The following is a 22,311-nucleotide window of genomic DNA, read 5'->3' as shown; positions in this document are numbered from 1 at the left end:
ATGATGACGTCACATTCTCAAGATTCACGGGAAGCCATACGCGAGCCCAGCCGGCTCCAATGGAACCGGTATGGGGAGTGGGGAATAATACGCTTTTAATCACTTAGGGCAGGTCTACTAATATTCATATGTCTATGATTCGGACGGAAATCACACCTACATTTATTTTATTTATAACGGAGTAAGTTAAGTATATTTTTTTGCCAACAATAACTTTGATAAATTTAGCCACGTTTCTTGAAGTATTTTTTGTGATATTTTTTATAATTCTTTAGTTCAATGGTAATTTTACTTACCGAAAGCAGCTGCCTTAGTTCGGTAATGAATCAACATAAACCCGGTGATATACCTACTGATATTTGCAGACCTGTTGTGCGAGTTCAATGAAAATCGTGAAACATTACTCGCATTTTTGCAGCTCCCGGGCATTGTTGACAATGTTGACTATTTCATACTGACCCGTGAGGGGACACGATTACACACTTTAACACTGGTTTATTTCCCGCCAAAATTCAAAATATGCATTTTTTACTGACATTGATTTCTTTCTGGTGAAAACCGAATTTAGTTATTTGTTTGGATTATATTTATTGACTTTTGATCTGCAAAAAAATGTAAATACTTAACATCGCTGCATGAAGGACGTTTGGCGGGTTTAGCAATCGACATACTCCCAACAATTGGTCAATCAATCACAACATCTCATCTCACACCTAGCTGTTGCTAAATTGCAACGACAGGAAGTTTAGGCACAAGCAAAATGATTTATTTTATCGTGTCGACCACTTATTTACACATCACACTCTCCGCTCATAAACGTAGGGGCGTAATGAATTTGAGGTTCAATCAATAATAGAGGTTCGATCGTGCCCTTGATTTTGCATTGTTGATATAATCGACAAGCATGTGTAACAGGAAGTAAATATGCGCGGAATGTATGTCCCTATTACAATATTGGCATCCAGAAGCGTTTGCGCATTATTCTCAAATTATCCCACGATATGTCTACAAAGAAGAGATCAGTATCTATAGATCGGTGGACGATTTGGTAGCAGTGTCCCAGTGAGCTTCGAACCGGGTCAGTGTAGTCTTACTGCTTTATTTCAGGAGTGAGATAATCGTTTCTTGATCGACATAAATATACTCACGTTCTGTCTTCGACCTAAACTCAAGGGCGGGAAATGGCTTACACTTGGGATAACAGAGTTGCCTTTGTTGTCAGATTTCTTTACGGTACGGAAACTGTTTCCTTCAACATTTTTTTTTAATATTAAAGAATTAACTGTGTGTTACATATCATTTAAAAGTGAGCTGTGTTCAAAGTTAATATCTAATATCGCAATCGATTTTATCGGCGATTAAACGAGCAGGCTATCAATGAAATATAATAAAACCGTTTTTAACCTTATTCCACTTTTATTTCTCTCCCACTGGACCAGATGATAATGCTAGTAATTAACAAATTAAGTGTAAATACCACAGTTTTCAAAAATGTACCAGAAACCGGTCCGGTCGAAGGTAAATAAAAGTGAAATAAAGTATAAAAATGTTTTTACTATATGGAATTCCACCAAGTGTTAACATACATTTTGAACACACTGTCCTTGCACGAATCATCACAAATAATTGTCACTCGAGTGCCGGTAAATTATATTTGTTGTGAAAGCACATCATGAATAAGCTAGGTCAAAGAGTGTTCAAGAACAATCTGCACATCTGTAGGTATTTCAAAATCACATAGTACTAAATACCACATGTTATTGATTTAGTGGAGGTTACTTACTCTTCACATAAAATTTATAAATACCACTTTAAAAATCTGAAGTAAGTATCGAGTGTGCATGTCTATTCAAATAATATTTTTTTCAATCCGCATAGTTAGTGAATTGATGCCGTTTTTATTATACTCATCAGGTGGTCATCATCATAATTGATGCAGTTTAGTTATGTACGAGGTACCTACTCATTTTTTTTACCTACCGTGATTTTTACGCAATGTACGTAAAATCTGATTCCAAAATAATAAAATATACATATTAAGTAGGTACTTTTTGTCGTATGCACATTGCTGTTCACTGCGGATGGTGAAACATTTCACAAGAGTAGGTACAATCCAACATAGAACGATGTGGGAAGGCGGGAAAATTCCGCTGAAGTAATAGGGTTAACGGCCGGTCCCAATTTTTTTTTTTTCATTTTTGCACGCTATTTTGATAAATAATAATATCTGAGAAATAACAACAACTAATAACAAACATGTTGTAGGTGGGTACTTTTGATAATCTACTTAAATTGACGTAAAAATAAAAGATACCGAATGGAAAGAAACGGTGGGTAGGTAGTGAGTAGCGATCTAAATATAATAAAATAAGGAATTTATATTCGGTGATTATGATCTAAATATAAAAATCTCGCACTTGTTAGTATTTTCTATTTTGAAATGGGAGGGCGGTGATATTTTACAGGCTAGCAAACCTGCACGTGGTGGCGTCAAATAATAATAAACAGCACGATACACTTTACTTTGCTGTCGGGGGCGTCGCCACTGCTGATATTTTAGATACAAAAAAACGTGAAATTAAAAAAAATATCTTTATTTCGTATTTCCTATTTTGGCGGCTTGCTAACCATGTCAAGCTGATGTATATGATCATTTCCAACCTCTGCTGTTTCATCGCCGTTTGGAATTGGAATAGTGAAACACAGGTGTCTTGTCAACACAAGCAATGTGAAGCAAAATAAATCTTTCCAAAATATACACACAAACCCGTTAACAACATTTAAGAATTAAATGATAAACAAAACACTCCGTCACAGACACTTGGGGTTATTCGTCAAAATTAGTGCTTACCTTTTTTTTTTTTTTTTTTTAAATTTAAAAAGAAAGACAAACATTCCCGGGTCACGAATAACCCAACAATGTTTGAAAATCTCCTACTACCACCACAGAAAGCCGAAAATGTTGCTTGTGTTGTGATGGAGGACTTAGCCAGCCGAGGAATCGAACACGCGACGCTCGGGTGAGACCCAAGCGCTATGCCCACTCAACCACTGACCGGTCAAAAATTAGTTCTTTCCTATCCAATTAGTTCTTTCAGAGACTCATGTAAAATAATAATTTATTGGCCTATGTACCTTTACCAAGTATAATAAATTTAACCAGACCAATAATACTAATTTCGGTTGTGTGTGGGTCTGTGCAACTTTCGTTCAATGAGTTCGTATTTGCTTTAACTTAAGTGTAATTTTCAAATTTGGTATTGAAGAATTCAGACAAGCGATAATGTAGGTATCTACCTATAATACAATATTTTTAACAGAAAATTATGTCAATTTTGCATTTTCAAAATTGGAACTTGGAACTGATTTATCAATAATTCTGACACCTACGTAAGAGTACCTGAGTACCCACGTAACATTCTAAAATTCAAAATTAAAAATACGGTAATTCTTATTATTATTTTCATTTGGTACAAATAATTTATAATGAACCACCTGAAGCCCTCGGTGATGCCCGAGATTAACACAGAGTTTATTTAGAATAGTGGATCCTCCGCAATGCTTCGCTATTGCTAATGTCTTTCTCGGGCGCCTCTGACTTCTTCCAGCATTCCCTACTGTATACCACAATGTTATTGCATTCAATTAAATTAAATACGAGGCAAAGTTCTACCTTTTTCTGTGACAATTTTAAAACGTACTATGAAGCTCATACATCTATAAATAGACTACATCATTTGGGAATATTGTAGACATGTTTAAAGATTCCGTATCTAAGCACTCCTGGCACTAATAACAACAAAATTTTAAATTTTCATCGATGTTTGTTGACTACTTTTCGAGTTATGAGAGCACAAACATAATCAGGCTGAATTTTTATATATTAAGAATATGTTTCCGATCGAACATTCCAATGTTCCGGGATGTTCTGGAATGTTGTGGAATGCTCTCGAATGATCTGGACCTTTCTAGAAATTTCTAGAGGGCGTAACTTCCAGCCCTTATATCTTCAAAAGCCCGCCCTTCAGGTAATAACCTGAACCTTCTTCATGGATGGTGGATAGAGGGCTACCACACCATATAACTCCCTTGATTGTACCAGGACTCATTTCTGAGTTTCTATTCTTGCAATAGTTGGTCGTGTAATGATTTCGATTAGGTTTAGTGTATTGGGTTTTGATTCTCGGCGGTGGAAATTTTTTGTTTTTTTTTAAATTATTACTTTTATTACAAAGATACAATTTTTATCCTGTGATTTTTCACAAGTCAGCGCTAGTGGTTACTATTTGTAGTCTGAAGAGGAACATTATGAAGAGTTGCGTGATACCATGCTGTCTTCATCATCTGCCATTGTGGAAAGATAAAAAATGATTTAACATTTGTTATTTTCCTCATTTTATGTTGATTTTGTAGCGTTTAACGGCTTTGTTAATGCCTGGAGAAATTTTAGTGTTACTTGAGTAATCTTTGAAGTAAAATGCCTATCATGTTTATTCTTATTCTACTAGAAAGAGATTAATTACTGGCTGACAGCTGGTTCTGCCTTCTCATCGTGTGTTTGATTCATTCTGATTCTTGTTGGATCAGTTTCTCTTTTGAGAGGTGTTCTCCATCATAATTATAATAAATTGCAAAATAAGTGCGAAAAACAATACATTGTTGAATTTCAGAACGAAAAATAGGACTTTTAGATACACAAGTATTATAAAGTCCTATAGTGATGCCATAAGTAGGTACCTATATTTAATAAAATGTTTTACTTATCAGATTTAAAAAATTAGATGGATGTTTTATAAAACTCACTAATGTATTTTAATTTCTCTATATTATCAAAAAACAGCCTATTATTTACTACCAACTACCCCACACCTGAATACTGGAGTTCATAAAAAAACAAAAAAGTATATACCTCATATCTACATATTACTTCTTACTATAGAAAATGGATGAAGTTTGGAACAGCATCTGTATTATAAAAAAATTTGTGTCTAAAGGACCTAGTTCAATGTCCCAATGCGCTGGCCCAACGTGTGCAGGACCACTTGGCTGTTGCATGCCTTGGCTGCTAACGTTGGCCGGTCTACCCGATTATTGTCGATTTCATGCACACATCAACGGATCTTGGCACCAACCTGATAACAGCGTTCATACGTTAGCCCCTTCTTCAGTTCGCAATACGCATTCAGCGAAGACAGTCGTATTGATTATTGCATGAGTGATTATTTGCGTTTATGAATTACAATTATTAATCATTGTAATTAATGTAGGTAATGTAAATAAACTGAGTTTTTGTAACTGGATAGTTATCACGTAAGTGAGAACATCTGTAAAAACCCAGTATAAATAAATAAAAAATGTGCCATACAAATAAATTGTCGTCGCTGCAATAATTTCCATATCCATCTAGATTTGACGGCCTCCATGGTTGAGGGTAAGGCTCTCAACTTGCAATCCGAAGGTCACGGGCTCAAATTCCGGCATGCGCTAGTAAATTTTATTTGATGAATTTCACAATTTATTCACTTAAAAATAATGTATAGTATACTTGCGGCATGTTCCAGAATGGAAGATACTCTCAGTATCGCCCTAGTGTAAGACCACCATGCAGAAACTTTGCTTGAAATAGCTTTAGCAGTGTTTGGTGACAAGATCTGAATAGCCAATTACTCCCCAACCATCCTCTTCCCCTCTCCACTACCTTCAGCCTCATAAAATACCCCACTTGGGGATGCCATAGTCTTACTGTCTCCAGACTGTTGGAGGCAGTTAATACTCTTGTGCGCTATTCACATAAAAAAACAAGAATCATCAAATGGCCAAAGCAGAAAAGGGTAGTTTCATTATTTTCCTTTTCTTGAAAAAAATTACGATAATGAAGGTATATTTATTTTATTTTTATGTTGATGAATAAAGTATCTTTAACGATTTATGATGTACCATTTTCGATTTTGCCGCCTAAGCGACATGACCATTTTTAACCGGCCAACGTTGACGACATGCATTGGCCAACGTGGACTAGTCCCATAAGGCTTTTAAATGGCCGCCAACATTCAATAGTGTAAAAATCCCAAAAGGAAACTTTAGATTCATCCATTATTTTATAGTTACTGGGACTGTACTGATAATAGGATTAATCCTGTCTAATAATAGGAAGCAAAGAAGAGTACTAAACAGTAAAATAATAATCTATAAATAAGAATCTGACACATTTGTTGTTTTTTTTATATTTGAAGATATCGACAACAATGGCTACCTGGATGCGCATGACTTTGCTTGCCTGGCGGTGCGTGCCTGCGTGCTGGAGGGGCGGGGAGACTGCGGAAGTACACGGCTAGCGCGCTATCAACACATCATGCTCAGCCTGTGGGAGGAGATCGCTGAGATAGCTGACTTCGACAAGGTCTACCCGACTTGCATATTACTTATACACCATCAGAGCTACAATCCTTGGAGTCACAACGGCCTCCAGGAAATGTCTCCATTCCTGCCGTTTCCCTTCAGTTTCTTATGCCCAAGACTTTAGTATTGGCCTGCAGGTTTATTGAATAGGATATTTGCTGGTCGACTTACCAAACTCTCTCACGGGTCGGTAAAGCCAGGTCTCTGCTGATCTGATTTCATAGAATCTATGAAATAGATCCATGAGAACAGGTTTCTATGTATTAGAAACCCAAAGTTGTCCTTAGAGGATCATAAAATGGATCAGGTGAAAATGCACCATACGAAATCCATATAAACCGGGTGCAGTAACAATGTGGGCAATTGAAGTATGCATCAACGCTCCGGTGTATGGGCCCAAATAGAAATATATGAAGCGGAGTGCTCTCGGTATCACACTTTCTTACTGCACCTGGTTTATGTTGATTCCTTATTGACCCGTGAGGGAATGGGCTTAGTAACATAAACTCTATTTTGTATTATTAATAAAACTCACTTCAGACTGCACACACTTACATGTACAGGGAAAATGGTAATTGATTAAAAATATTGAAGCTCTATTCAGGGTGTCCGGGAGTAAAGAGCGCTAACTTCAGGGGGGTGATTCTACATGATAGTACAAGCAAAAAAGATTAATAACTCTTTTATTTCTACCATCACCATCATGTAGAATCACCACCCGAAGTTGGCACACTTTACGGGCACCCTGTATAATAAAGACTTTTATTCTGGATCATGGAAATACTAAACTAGAATAGGTACTCCGATGATTATTATGACTCTGTGACCTATCCAGCTAGAATACTATTTTTATTCATTCTTTATCTTGTACTGAATTTTGAGATTATCAACCCAAATATAAAATATATACAGAAATGTAGTTTCCAGATTCATCAACTGTCGCTGGAAGATTATATTATTGAAAGAATTACTGAAGACCCATGAAAAATCAAGGGATATTATGATTGCAGGATTGATAATGGCATTTCACTAAAAGTCTGACCTTACTTGTCACCCTTAACAAATACCATAGAATAATAATAATACGCCCAACTCCATCGACATAAAGGCAGTATTTACCCAAAGCTGGCCGCTAGAGACATGTGTAGCATGTTACAATTGCTTCCAGACATGGCGGCAAATTATTGAATTTGTACAAGGTGTCCGGGGGTAAAGTGCACTTACTTCTACACGATAATACAAGTAAAAAAGATAAATAACTTTTTTCGAAATTCCAACTTTTTAAGGTAGTTTTTAACTAAAAATACATATTCTTCTATGGAAAAATTATTTTGTATGGAAATTTTCTTTCTCTTTTTTGCTTCTATCATGCCGTCATATAGAATCAGAATCACCTCCCGAAGTTCGTGCACTTTACCCCCAACAACCTGTAAGGTGGCGGTGTTTTGCGCTTTCAACATTGATTAAAAAATATATAAAAGCAGTTGGGTCTTTGTAGGTTACTACATAATGTGTATATTTTTAAAATTTTCTATTTAACGAAGAAAATATTTCACATGAAATCCATTAAAATGTATGAAAGAAAACCAACCCGTAGAACTCGCGCCGTTAGGAGGCGCTAGTGTAGCATACTGCCATCAGAATGTAAGGGAAATGTAGAAGTTTACTGTCTCTATTCTGGGTTATTTGCCCTTAGAAATGTAAACAAAGGAAATATATATTTCAAATTTAGAATTAGAATAATTCTCTGGTACAAAAATATAGGTACTTTATCGCTTGTCTAAATTTGTGAAACATCAGTTTGAATTTTAAAAATGATATTTAAAATATTATATTATATGTAGGTACTTTATTGCTTACCTGAATTCACTTAAATTCAAAACAAATCCAAGTTCATTGATAAAATAATTTATTTTCATTACCAGGATGGAAAAATCACAGTATCAGAGTTTAAACTCGCAGTGCAGCAGTGCTGCGTGGGAAGAAGGTATGAGGACTTCCCCCAAGCCATGAGGGCGTTCATCGAAGCCAACTTCCGCCTCATCGACCTCAACCAAGACGGGATCCTGGACATAGATGAATATAGATACGACTGCTTACAACGAATGCCCGTAGATGATATACACATTATAAATGATGCATATTACAACTTATTAAATGTGAGTTGATCATTATAAATAAATTAAATATTTCCATGATCAAAAAAGTCTGATACATCATACAGGGCGTGTAAGAGCTTTACCTGACATATATTTACATTCACTCCAAATGAGGTTAGGAATCACTGATTAAAGTTTGTCAGGTACATCTCTTTACACCTGTATAGCATTGGCTATATTTTTTAAACTGTGTCCAAAATATTATTTTTGGCGGAATACTTCTATATATGAATAATTACATAAAAAACTGCAACACTGTTTGGTAATTTCTTTTATGTGTATTTAATTTAATTTTTCTTTTTATTGTAGAAAATGGAATATTTAAATTTAAAAAATTGAAACATACATTTTTTTATGACCTTATCAATGATCTTTTTAAACGTTAAAAACAAATATGTAGATATGTTTTACAAGGACAGATTTCGAATTAAACTTTTTTTTACACTGTTTCTGTTGAGTAATTGGATCCACTTTGGTTTTGCTGCGTGATTATTATTATTTTTATCTAGTAGTCATATGAAACCAATTTGGGGCAAAAACCTCAATAAGTTGTGGTCAAGTGTGACATGGGTTCATCCTTTCAAAATTCTGGGAAAGAATTTGTATGTATTGTGTTTGTTATCTTGTATAAATAGGGAAGTACTTTTTTATGGTTTTTAAATATTTTGCAGGATGAAGATCGGAAAAGAGGCGGCCTTACCTTAAACCGTTACCAAGAACTGTTTGCCCAATTCCTGGGCAACCAAAAAGATGACAATCCTTCCATGTACTTATTTGGACCCCTCGAGTTGACTATTAATCACTTGTACGCTTGTTAATAAAAAATAATAAAATTACTTGTTTTATTAATTTAATACCTATACCTTAGAATTATTATCGAGTCCTCATACTATTGTAAAATGTACAACGAAGTCAACACCAACCGTTATTTAGGTTGTGCCTAACAAATTTAATATCACATATTTCAGATGATAACTGCCTTGTTTTTAAATCCTTGCACAACGATAAACAAATAATATGTAATCTCATTTATTTTTTAGAGATATTGTTGAGAATATATAAATTTAATGTAAAATATGCACAAACGCCATACAGCAGAGACCCAAACCTCGAAATAAGTTTTATCATCTCCTATGACTTTGTATACAAAGTAAACTTACAAACTATAACTTTATAAATTTAAATTTTAACTTGGTTACTATGGAAGTCTATAAACTTACCAGTCTGAGGGTTAATATCATTTTCGCTTGGAGAATAAAATAGAAAATTTCCGACTAATACCATTTATTGAAACAAAAAATGCAGAATGATGAATTATTTAAAAAAAAAGGTTTACCAAGTTTAGTGTCCTAGTTCAGGTAAGCATTAGAAGTGATTGCTTCAGAAAGGGATGTCGCCATTGCCAAGACACATAATGTAAAATATGCTAATTAAATAATGTAATCAAAGAAACGCAATTAAAAATTATTTTATAAACACAAAGTCATACTAAATATTGGTCATTGTAAAAAAAATACTACTTATCCTATTCAATCAATTTACCTAATAGATTTTTGACAACTTCACAAATGAATATGAATGTATGAAGGCTTGGAGGAATGAAAATATACGAAAGGAGCAATTATTTGAATGAATTCAGTATAATTACAGAAGGTTCATATTCAGTAATCCTTGAGAATCTACAAGATTGAATTTCTGAATTTTACAAAAAATACGATACTACGTAAAGGCACTGCCAAAGGCTGATTAAATTGTACTCACAAATTTATGCGCTTCAAATTGACAATGTAATCTCTCTGACATTCTATGCAACTAGGTTTGCTAATCAAATATAAATATTAACTGATGAATTTCCCTACCCCCAAGACTTCAAAATAATAAATCAATGCCAAAAGAAATTTGTTCAAAATTCAAAAGATTATCACGATAATACATAATAATACTTACAATATAATAAAACACTGAATATACATATCATACATTTCAACCACGAACGGAAACGTTGATTGAAAAACATTATCATTAGGTCAATGTTCCACTGATTTCCTATTATCCTATGGTTATATTTGAAATTTTTACAGTGTCAACACACTACAGAAGATTGTGTTTTCAAAATACAGAAACCATCAATCAACCATGAATCACAGGCAAGAGAAGTCATTCATTCATCCTTTGCATGAGATGTTGTTATATTATGTAAAATGCATGCACTCTTTCCAAAAGTAATAAGTACGAATTGTACGAATCTATTTCCTTATTGTTTAACCCACACACCCTTATGCCCATACTATGGATGTGCAAATAATCTGTGACTCCCACATGCACACACGCTTTCGTAATATGACTGTTAAAAAAGGCCAGTATTATATAAAAAAAATAATTGTAAAACTTTATTTTTATCGGAAAATAATTGATTTTTAATAGACTTTCAAAATGAAGAGAACGTACTTAACATTTTTTTTAAAGTAAATATTTTAAACATATATATTATGTGCAACAATAATATAATAATTTAAAGCAGAAATTTAACACTTTCATTTTATCTTTCGTGGTCGCTTTCATACTGCTCATCAAAGTTGTGGATAAAAAATATTTTCACTATAAGATTCATTTTGGTTTACCTTCATACCCATTTACCGTTATGTACTACATATATATTTTTTCCTATTTATTAACTCTCAAATAAGATTATATAGTATAAACTTTAAATAAAAATTAACAATACCATATTTCAGATCTCAGGTTGCATAAATATTATCTGGGCCAAAAAAGTTGTGACAAACACGGAAGGAAAAAAAAAACATAACTTTAACTTTAATCATACACTATCATGGTCAATCTGTAAATATTTTAACAATATATAATTATTCATTATAATATTTATTTTTACTGTGTATTATTTATTTTTTACATTTTTCTATTAATTTTAACATAAACAAAAAGACTTCTTTCCTGAACTAATCCATCCCATCCAAAGTTATTTTGATTGAAACTGACCACATTAACTGAATTAAACTTTGTCCTGAATTTATTGTTTTATTTATTGTCCTTTATTGATATGGTAAAAATGACGACTCTTCGTTTTGTATTTATTTAACACAAATTTAATTTTTAATAATTTAAAAAAAAGTATATGTATACATCTTGAGATGGCAACGCATCCTACTATTTACATAAAAATAAAAATTTTGTTGAGAGGCATAAATTATGACAGTCAGGCCATGGCCTTCTAAGATAGCATGCTAAATTGTGGCGGCTCAGAGGGAATGGGTTAAAAGGAGAAATCGTATATTCCATGCTACAAAAGCGAACTTAATTTTTGAGAATATTGTCTTCTCTTTCAACACCAATTGTATGGATTATTATTTTGATTGATTATTTTTGGGTAGAACTATTTACATAATTTGGTTAAAAAATATAGCAGTTAACACACTTCAGGTGGGAAAGATGGTTCTACCCGTTTGGTCGATTGATGCTTAATGGCGGGAAGGGTAGTTCTACCTTTTGCGTTGGCCTCATTTCAATGCCAGAAAAGACAGAATTATTCAAAGTTTTCATATGAATATTATATACTAATCTCTTTGTAAAGGTCCCAACTATATGTACATAATTATCGAATCGTAACAAAAGGATAGTATATTTTTAGATGACATATTTTGTTATTGTAATAATTCAATTCCTGGAATGACGATTTTTATGACCGTGAAACCCGATTCAGATCTCTATCTCTGTTCCGCACCCACTCAACTCCTATGTGCAAGATAGCGAGAGATGTCGGGCGTATTTAAAGAAAGCAGGTAGGGGCAAATACCAATAGGCGAATCGTAATAAACATATTACAAGGTTAATTGAGTTGCGTGTCAAATAATATTCGATTTTCGTTTAGTTACTTTTATAGCTTGGGTATGCTGAGTTACCACATAGACATTTTTATTAAAATATTTTAACTATTTTCGAAGATATAGCGATTTAAAACAATTTAAAGAAAATCGTACGGGACCTTTACTTTCTCCCGGAGACAGCGTAGCGCCAGCGCAAAAAATACCTGCCAGAAATGTGTTAATATTTGTGGTTTAAAAATAATAAAATAAAGGAAGCCTTATCCATTTACTCAAGCCCGAATGAAGTTGATCACAAGGTACATTATATGTTATATATTATTTATAAAAGTCTCAACCTTCAGTAAGTTTCTTTAGTAGAAAATTACACAAATTAATTAAAAAAATTGTAACTAAAGATGAAAAAATGATGTAACAAAAATATAAAATATAGTTTGAATTACTTGGGTAGTAAAATATATAATAATATATTATCTACATGGCTATATCAGAGTAATTGCAATACTTAATAATTATTGACACCTTAAAAAATGGACGAAATTAACATACAAAATAATTGTTAAAATAAAAAGAAGAACATTATCAATTAAATTGATACAAAAACATAAGTATCTAATGGATATGTATACACCAAACTGTCTCCACATAAGTATGTATATACATCATGTATACACCAAACTGTTTCCACATAAGTATGTATGTACATCATAGAAAAGTTTCATTACTCTTTACATATTTATATACTTAATAAATACTCTCCACGATAATACAAAGGATCCTTACAAACTATAAGTACAACCACTGCGCTGAACCGCTCTTTATGAAACAATAACCACTCCAAGCATTCATAAGGTGACAGTCAGTCTGTGACTCCATCCTAAATCTCTATCTAAGCCAATGACTGTACTTAAGGCACGTATAATTGTATTGCAATTATACTGACAAGAAAACAATACATACATACGCTGCGGAGATCTACAGAAGTATCTAAATATATACACACATGTTTTCGCAGGAAGAAGCATTCATTAATTTGTCGAAGTACAGAATTGCAACATTAAACATCAGCCATGGCAATATACCGTGAAACCCACTTATTAGGTTTCCACATAAGAAGTTTTTATTTCCAGTCCCTTTGGAAACATTTATAAGAGGGTTTCATTGTATACACGGCGTAGCTACGAAACTTCTAGTAGATCCCCAGCCATTACATTAGAGTAGAAAACAGATGGTTTGTTTGTTTGTTTGTTTAGTCTTCACCCAGCTGTGGGGGGTGTTGGTTTATACTGCAGTAGGAGAGGTGCGGCCGGTCGCCGTCGGCCAACAGGCACTCAGAGTCTCCCGGGCCCTCCACTGCGCACAGCCGGACTCTACTTCGGGTTATGCCTGTGAGAAAAGTCATCAGTTCAACAAATGATACAGACTAAAAGGGATTTGTGTGCCTCGCAATGCCCCAGTTATTTCAGTAAAACCCACATAAGAACTTTTCACACATAAGGTTTGTACGTGTATGCCCAAATAGACCATTCGCCCAGAGTGCATACATGTATGTATGTGTTAATTTTCATAGAAAATATAATATGAATATCCAAAAAGTGCCGCGCATACCCGTTATCCTATATACAAGGGCTAAGGTTTCGTAATTCTGCTCTAGAAAATTTTCAAAAGGAAAAAGCATTGTTTTTTATTTATGGACCACCACACGAATAAGAAAAGCCTTATGAGAGGGTTTCACTGTACGATAAATTATTCAAATGGTTCTTATTACAAATTTCATGCAACACAAAAAAATAATTTGCTTACATGTTTACAAACTCTTACTACCTGTTTATTTGGCTAGCATGCAGTACATATTTGTGTCTTTTATTTTAATAAATAAAATGCATCAATATTTATTTTTTATTGCCTTGAAAAAAATACATATAGATAAATCTCATCCAAAAATATTGTTAATCATTTAAGCCAGGACCCATTAAGCATAAAAACATTTAGGTTTATTTTAGTAGTTAACACTTGAAACATCCTGCCCCAATTGTCTACCAACATTATTTTGAACAGCTGTAAACCATTTTTTCAAGTCATTCAAACTTACCGAATTTGTAAGTTTAATCGATCTCACGATAATTGCTTGGGTTGATCAAAATGGACATTAAAACGACTGTATATTTAATACCAAAAGCAACACAAATATATCCCAATGTATATATGTATGACCAGGTCCAAGGGAAAACACATTGAATGCGTCATTAGCATAGTCATGAGTTAAAGCAATATGCAAAGCAACCATTTAAAGCTTTGTCTTTCATAAAATATTGTTTTCAAAATTAAATAGGTATGTGAAATGATAAAAATGCTAGCCAGATTAAAAATGTATTAATAAATGAACAACCCATGCAATATTAAATGTTAGGTTTGTAAATGATACAAAATAAGGGTTATTTAATAATTTATTGACATAAAACAATATACAAAACAAAATAATAACTGGATATTTAAAGTAATAAAATTAATATTTCCTGGAGGTACAATTTTGGAAAAAATCATATATTTTAAGTATTTGCTTATATTTTCTATAAAAAAATTCGTAAATGATAATTTACATCAATGACCCTGTTTCGGCAGTTTGGTAGAAAATTATTTAATCTGATAGTAAATCATAATTTGGAAACAAAACCAAAAAAAAATTATCACCAACAGGTGCATAATATGAAGTTACATAAAAATTTAAAAAATGGAGGTCAAATACAAAAATGATTGTTAGTCACAAAAATACTTTATTTAAAAAATTACAAAACTGAAAATGTTAATCAGCTAATTTAAGAAACAGCCCATTTTAAATAAGTCACAATGTAACATCATGCAAATGAAAATGTAACGAAATGTCACTTGAAGCAAAGGCAAATCTATCGTTTCAGTTGAAAATAGAGATTTGGCAGAAATGGTTCGCTGCAGCGGTAAAGCACACATCAATTGTTTCACTCTAAAATAGAAACATAGCAGATTCACGAACGAGCTGACTTTCTATTTGGCGTTGCGTTACACTCGGAACAAAAGAGACAGTGACAGATTAGATGTCACTAAAAAAAGCAGTGACATTACGCCATTATTATTATATTAATTAACCAACTCCAACATATTTTCCATGATAATTGTATTAAATTATTTCTTTGTTTCACTAACATTATGAATTTAGTAAAAATGGACGGGACTATAACAGTGATGGCTTGCAAATAAAATCCTCAAAGGAAGATTAATTTCATAATATGGTTATGTAAAGATTTGCATGCATAATGGGGCTGACAGACTTGCGGTATACTCTCATTGCTTGGCCTATTTCAGCATATCTCTCGCCATATATTCCGAATGGGAAAGTATAGCGTGCGTTATGCTGAAATAGGCATAAACCTCGTACTATACTGAATGATATATTATATACATCTCTACACAAAACTAATAATGCAGCTATACTATAAACCATCACTGTTGTTGACAAATCAAACATTATGTTAAAACAGAAATATCAGTCAATGTCACAAAAAATATTTATCATAGCAATAATTTGATCGAATGTTCTACATTATTTATTTAAATAAAATCTAAATGTCAAATATTATCATACTCGAGAGTAAAATTATATTTTTTAAGCTAAATAATATAAATGAATACATAAAATAAAACTACTTTAAGCAGACAACAAACATTCATTAATTAATAAAACTAATAATCACCATTAAATAAGGAATAAAAATTAATCATAATGAAGACTTTAGTATGTATTCAAATTATTCACTCTGATAACCTTTTAGAGAGTTCCATTTTAGTATGATTTAGAAAAATATATACTTTTTACAGCAGAATTCATAATCAGTAGATATGCATACGTGTATGCAGGTTAAAACACTAACCAGAGGTGATTTCAAACGTGACATTATTGGGCTTAAGATAATCATGCACAAGTCCATTTGAGATCAGTATTCAATATTGTATCTCCAGGAATGGACTTGTCACTGGACATACTCAGTATAATATATCTGTCTGGTATACAGCAAGTTTGTATATTAGTAATTTGTATGAAAAATGTCACCGTTCAACACAATAAATAAATTGAGAATAAAATTAGACACTTCAAGCTCAAATAGTACAATATAATGATAACACTATTTATTGAGAAAATTGTAACTAATGTACTACATTATTTAATAAGAGCACTTGTTGGAAGTGACGGTGTTTAAATGTCTCTCGACACTCTTGATAAATTATCATAAGCCAAATAAAGAATAAAACTGTAGCGAGTGGGTCAGTAAAACCAAGCAAAGGTTGGAGTGAAGAGAGATTAATCTAGACAGGGTGTGGTTGTGTGTTGTTAGGTTAGTAGTAGTAGTAGTAAGATCAGCCTAAAAGAGACTGCTGAAAGCGATCACGGTGTGCCCTCCCCCGGCCCTCTGCCCTTACTCTGGTCAACGAGGTCTCCTGAATGCCGCCCTCGTTCAGGGCCCTCCTGTGCTTGGCCAGCTTCTCCTTATTCATCGGCGAACCTGCGAAATTTATACATTATGCCTTATATCTAACATCTCTTCTCAGTCAATAAATCAAACAATTAAACTCCCGAGGCATACAAATAATCACGTTTTACTACTTTGATTCACAATCAATCAATTAAGTAAGGTGAAAGTAAAAGCACTGTCGGATGAAGATGCTTCCCTGGAAACGCACTTTAAACTTATATCCGCTTTCGTCTCGGGCACTTGGAGCCCCGAATATACTGATGCCAAGTTTAGCGACCAGAGGACAAAGATAACCCAGAGGTTTGAGAGCATGGGCACAAAAACACGCAACTTCATTATTGGTTAAATAACCACTCAAGCAACCAAAATACCAAATATGTTCATTTAAAAACGTATATAAAAAACATTACGTAATTATGATGAATGTGTGAATATTAAAATAATATAATATGCAATGCATTTTGCTTAGGAAATATAATGTTAATATGGAAATAGGTTGGATCGTATCTAAATGAAAATACCGTTTTAACAGGGATTGCAATACATGTACAGGGTTGGTTACGGGGATTTGACAATTTTAGTTTAGGAAATGGACGGAAGGTTGATTTATAGCAGTATAAAAGAAAACAAGGAAAAAGAAACAATTTTCTTACAATCCTTATGAAATATGAAGAGAAAACATTTTACAAATCTACTTATGCTGGTTAACAGCACAAGCAATGATAATATTGTACATATTATTTACTTATGCTGGTTAACAGCGCAAGCAATGATAATATTGTACGTATTATTTACTTATGCTGGTTGACAGCGCAAGCAGTGATAATATTGTATGTATTATTTTACTTACGCTGGTTAACAGCGCAAGCAATGATAATATTGTACGTATTGTTTTAAATTCACCCATGCTGATTATCCAGTAAAGTCTACGTGCAAATCCTTAAACGGTTTCCCATGCAACTCCATTAAATATGATATTAGATACATACTATTACAAGATTTTAGAAAAATGTTATTGTTAAAATAAATTAACGGCTATGTTCGATAGGACTATCACTGAATCTAAAGATAAATACAAACATCCGATGCATTTAATTAGAAAAAAAAACTAAAGTCAGGTTTTCAAACGTCTTGACTTCTTCTCATTAGTAAGCTTAATAAGCATTGGGGATTCTGCTTGATTATGATAAAACACAATGACACAAAGCATTGATGTTGGTATTACCATGGTGATTATTATGAGATGATATATAAATGTATGTAATTATGCAAAATATCAGTAAGATAAAGAAAAAAAAAAACTGTATAAAAAGATATCTTACCAATATAGCTGAGTAGCACCGGCAGGAATATGAGGCCGTGAGCTGCCCCAAACACTACAATGCCGAGGTACATTCGGAAGTAGAACACCTAAAAAATGTCACATTTCTATTAGAATGCTGGCATTATGTACGCATATAAAGTATATATTATTATTTATATGCAAAAATAATAATACATACTTTATTATGTATGCATACAAAGTATGCATTATTATTTATGCCCAAAAATAATAATACACACAAAACATATATGTATGCATATATTGTAAGTATGTATTATTATTTATATGCAAAAATAATAATGCATACATTATTATTTCATTATCATTATTATGTATGCATATAAAGTATGTATGTATTATTATTTTTGGGAAAACTATTGATTAGAAATTCAATAGTGAATTAATTTACGGAAATGTATTCCTTGCAAAACTTACAAGTTGCTAATTATTATGTATATATATTTGTACAGCGCCCTTGAGGTGATTTTCCACAAAAACGGCGCCATACAAATCATCCAAATATTATTTTTATTATATTTAAATATGGTAGCAACAATCTAAATAAACAAATATAAAATTCTATACAATGAATGGAATATTCCATGTTATATTTCTGCAAGGAAAGTCAAAGGTCAGATGCAACATATATATTTTATACTAGCTGTATCCCTCAGTCTGTCTGTGCAGATAAAGAAACAATAGCGCGTTTTGCTATTACGTCCAACAGATAATGGGGTTAAAAAAAAAAAAACATGTTTTTACCTCACAGGTGTCATCTACATAATATAGGTATATAAAAAACATGCGTATTCGAATGCGACATTGTGTAAAAATAAGAAAGCAATCGGTGAAGAACTATCGGAGATTTAAGGTTTTGAACAAACGAACATTAACATTTTTATTTTTATATAGATTGTTCAGTAGATATGAAATTGTTAAATAATGAATCAGTATTGGCTTACTCAATCAATGGTTAAATTAGTGTAATTTTTAAAAGTAACAAGTAAACAGTTCTATTATGATTGCATTCAATCAAAATTATTTTAACACATTGTAGTCGGGCGCTTCAAACAATAGACTCTAGCCTATAACGGGTGTTTTTCGCGAATAGCGCAAAAATATATCGCTTCAGCTAAATCTTCACCAGAATGGGCAGACAAATTATCGGCGAATATTTCCTCATGACTTTCGTTATTATCTGAAGACATTTTTGAAGGATAAAAGAAAATATCAATTAAATAAATTCCACTATAAAAACACGTCTGTTTTGTAACTATGTATATCATAACTAAAGCATGTGTATATTAGCGCCACTCTATCTTCACAAGTAACGAGTGCCAGGAAAAGTTATTCAGGAAATGATTATTGTAATACAGTAGAACCCCGTTAATTCGAACCCCGATAATTCGAAAAAACGCGTAATTCGAAATTTTCGCAAAAAAAATTTCCGCTGAAAATTTTTTTCATACAAAATTTTTTTTAATTCGAAATTCATTAATTCGTAATTCGAAATTTATTTTTGTCCGCACACGAAAATTTGTTCGTGTAATTCGAAAAAATCTGATTTTTGCGAAAATAAATCATAATATTTCATAAATCTGAATCTAAAAGTCAGCCGTGGCGGTAAAACGCCGAAAAATGTATTTTTACGTGGTTATACATCTTCCTAATTAGTATTATTATTTTGTAAATCTGAATCGATTTACACTGGAATGTTGTATTTTTTCAAATTTATTTCGAATATCCGAGTTTAAAGGGCCGAGAAAATACATTTTACGCGGATATATGTCGTAGTTTTACGAGTTTACGCCAAATATCTGCATTTAAAGGGTCGGCCGCGACGAAACTCGGCCGCGTAATTTCGATTTACGCGTAAATATATCGTATTTTTACTAACTTTACTTCGAATATCCGCGTTGAAAAAATACGGCGCGACGGAAATCGGCCGAAAAATTTCGATCCATGCCGAAATATGACATATTTTTACGAATTTACTTCAAATATCTGAACATAAAAGGCCGGCCGCGACGAAAAACTGCCGACAAAATTCGATTTACGCGGAAATATATCATATTTTTACGAATTTATTTTGAATATCTGAATTTGAAGAGCCGGCCGCGACGGAATACGGCCGCGAATTCTCGTTTTACGCGGAAATATATCGTATTTTTACGAATTCAAATTCAGATATTTGAAATAAAGGGCCGGCCGCGACAGAAAATTACCGCGAAATCTCGATTTACGCGGAAATATATCGTATTTTTACGAATATCTCAATTTAAAGGGTAGGCCGCGACCGAAATCGGCAGCGAAATCTCGATTTACGCGTAAATATATAGCATTTTTATGATTTTTTTTCGAATATCTGAATTTGAAGAGCCGGCCGCGACAGAATACGGCCGCGAATCCTCGTTTTACCCCGAAATATATCGTATTTTTACGAATTCAAATTCAGATATTTGAAATAAAGGGCCGGCCGCGACAGAAAAATACCGCGAAATCGAGATTTACGCGGAAATATATCGTATTTTTACGAATATCTCAATTTAAAGGATAGGCCGCGACCGAAATCGGCAGCGAAATCTCGATTTACGCGTAAATATATAGCATTTTTATGATTTTTTTTCGAATATCTGAATTTGAAGAGCCGGCCGCGACAGAATACGGCCGCGAATCCTCGTTTTACCCCGAAATATATCGTATTTTTACGAATTCAAATTCAGATATTTGAAATAAAGGGCCGGCCGCGACAGAAAAATACCGCGAAATCGAGATTTACGCGGAAATATATCGTATTTTTACGAATATCTCAATTTAAAGGATAGGCCGCGACCGAAATCGGCAGCGAAATCTCGATTTACGCGTAAATATATAGCATTTTTACGAATTTATTGCGAATATCTGAATTTACAGGGCCGGCCGCTACGGTAATCGACCGCGAAAATAAAGAAATAATTGGTATTAATACGAATTTACAACTAAAATACCACCCGGATTTGAAGAGGCGGCCGAGAAAATCGATTTTCGGCCTATTTTTTTTTTTTTTTTTTCATAAAATTTCGAATTACGTGGGAATTCGTTAATTCGAAATTTGATTTTTGATGTCCGCTGGATTTCGAATTAACGAGGTTCTACTGTAACAGGTCCAATGAATTTATAACACGTCATAAAAATATAATAGGTACAGTGGTGCCTAACACAACGAACTTAATTCGTTCCAGGAGCAAGTTCGTTATGCGAAAAGTTCGTTATGTGAAACGCGTTTTCCCATAACAATACATGTTAAAAAAAATAATTCGTTCTGTAGCATAAAATATGGTAAGATGACATAAAAAAAAGATAAATTTTTTGTTATTATTTTTATTTAGATACATCTAAAAACAAAATGAAAAAAACACACATTTTTTAATTTTAAGAAATAATCGAATCTTGCACATCTTCATCCATTTTCCGCCGATGGTGCAGTGAAAAACCTGTCCAAAGTCGTTTGTTTCTCTTTTTTCTTCAACATCTGCCGGAAATAACGGACAAGAGTATCGGAGTACAGGTTTTTGATCCTGTTTGCTTCAGCGGAATCCGGATAGTGGGCATTAGTAAACTCCTGAACTGCTTTCCATTTGACCAGGATGTTCTTGATGTCAGCAGTTGGAATTGGTTGATTGTTTGATTGTTGCTCATATCATATATCATATAAAAAAAATGTTGAGTTTATCTTAAAAGGACGACTGCCGTGATACGTGTGCAATTTAATTCGTAATGAAGAACGATTGCTGCGATACGTGCGTAAGTTAAGCGTACTACGCAGTGACTAACGAGTCTAACGACTGCCTGCGCGGGAGGATGCAATTAATCGGCAGTGATCGTAGAAGATCGGGCGACTTCGTTGTGTGAAGCGAAGTTCGTTGTGTGAAGCGAATTTCGTTGTATGAATCGTGAAATGAACGAAAAGGAAGTTCGTTGTGTGCAGCATTCGCTGTGCGAGGCGTTCGTTGTGTGAGGCACCACTGTACTCATATTCCCAGTACAACTAACAAACAATCTTTGAAATTTAACACAATAAAATTGCCTAATTATTTCAAGAGTAT

The 22,311-nt window shown here is 33.3% G+C and overlaps 2 protein-coding genes across 7 annotated transcripts in view; one reads left to right on the top strand and one right to left on the bottom strand.

Moving 5' to 3' along the window:
• Nucleotides 1-1,042: 1,042 nt before the first annotated feature.
• On the top strand, nucleotides 1,043-9,394 carry Scp1 (Sarcoplasmic calcium-binding protein 1). The gene is made up of 4 exons (XM_089633770.1): nucleotides 1,043-1,233; nucleotides 6,234-6,400; nucleotides 8,325-8,558; nucleotides 9,230-9,394. The coding sequence occupies exons 1-4, from the start codon at nucleotides 1,182-1,184 to the stop codon at nucleotides 9,374-9,376; spliced, it is 600 nt and encodes a 199-aa protein (XP_089489896.1). The 5' UTR covers nucleotides 1,043-1,181; the 3' UTR covers nucleotides 9,377-9,394.
• Nucleotides 9,395-9,530: 136 nt separating this feature from the next.
• LOC149426861 (NPC intracellular cholesterol transporter 1-like) overlaps nucleotides 9,531-22,311 on the bottom strand; it is a 50,051-nt gene continuing 37,270 nt past the window's right edge. For 3 of the 6 annotated variants that reach the window (XM_089633742.1, XM_089633751.1, XM_089633759.1), the window contains 2 exons: nucleotides 18,225-18,312; nucleotides 13,815-16,932 (listed from right to left, as the gene is read on the bottom strand). In XM_089633742.1, the coding sequence (XP_089489868.1) occupies nucleotides 16,787-16,932; nucleotides 18,225-18,312 (234 nt within the window). In that variant the 3' untranslated portion in view covers nucleotides 13,815-16,786. Of the gene's footprint in view, nucleotides 13,784-13,813; nucleotides 16,933-18,224; nucleotides 18,313-22,311 lie in introns of those variants that run through there. The other 3 variants (XM_089633734.1, XM_089633726.1, XM_089633719.1) reach the window with 3 other exon arrangements.

The sequence above is a fragment of the Hesperophylax consimilis genome, chromosome 1 (assembly GCF_061612785.1).
Source record: "Hesperophylax consimilis isolate HC1 chromosome 1, BYU_Hcon_1.0, whole genome shotgun sequence".
Classification (NCBI taxonomy): Eukaryota; Metazoa; Arthropoda; class Insecta; order Trichoptera; family Limnephilidae; genus Hesperophylax; species Hesperophylax consimilis.
The sequence above is the reverse complement of the archived record's forward strand: the minus strand, read 5'-3'. Positions and strand labels throughout refer to the sequence as shown.

Excerpts from the sequence above, each read along its gene's own strand:
- Scp1 (XM_089633770.1), top strand. The coding sequence starts at position 1,182 with ATGGCTTACACTTGGGATAACAGAGTTGCCTTTGTTGTCAGATTTCTT. Across the intron at positions 1,234-6,233 it reads TGTTGTCAGATTTCTTTACG|ATATCGACAACAATGGCTAC; the intron begins GTACGGAAACTG and ends TTATATTTGAAG. Across the intron at positions 6,401-8,324 it reads AGATAGCTGACTTCGACAAG|GATGGAAAAATCACAGTATC; the intron begins GTCTACCCGACT and ends TTTCATTACCAG.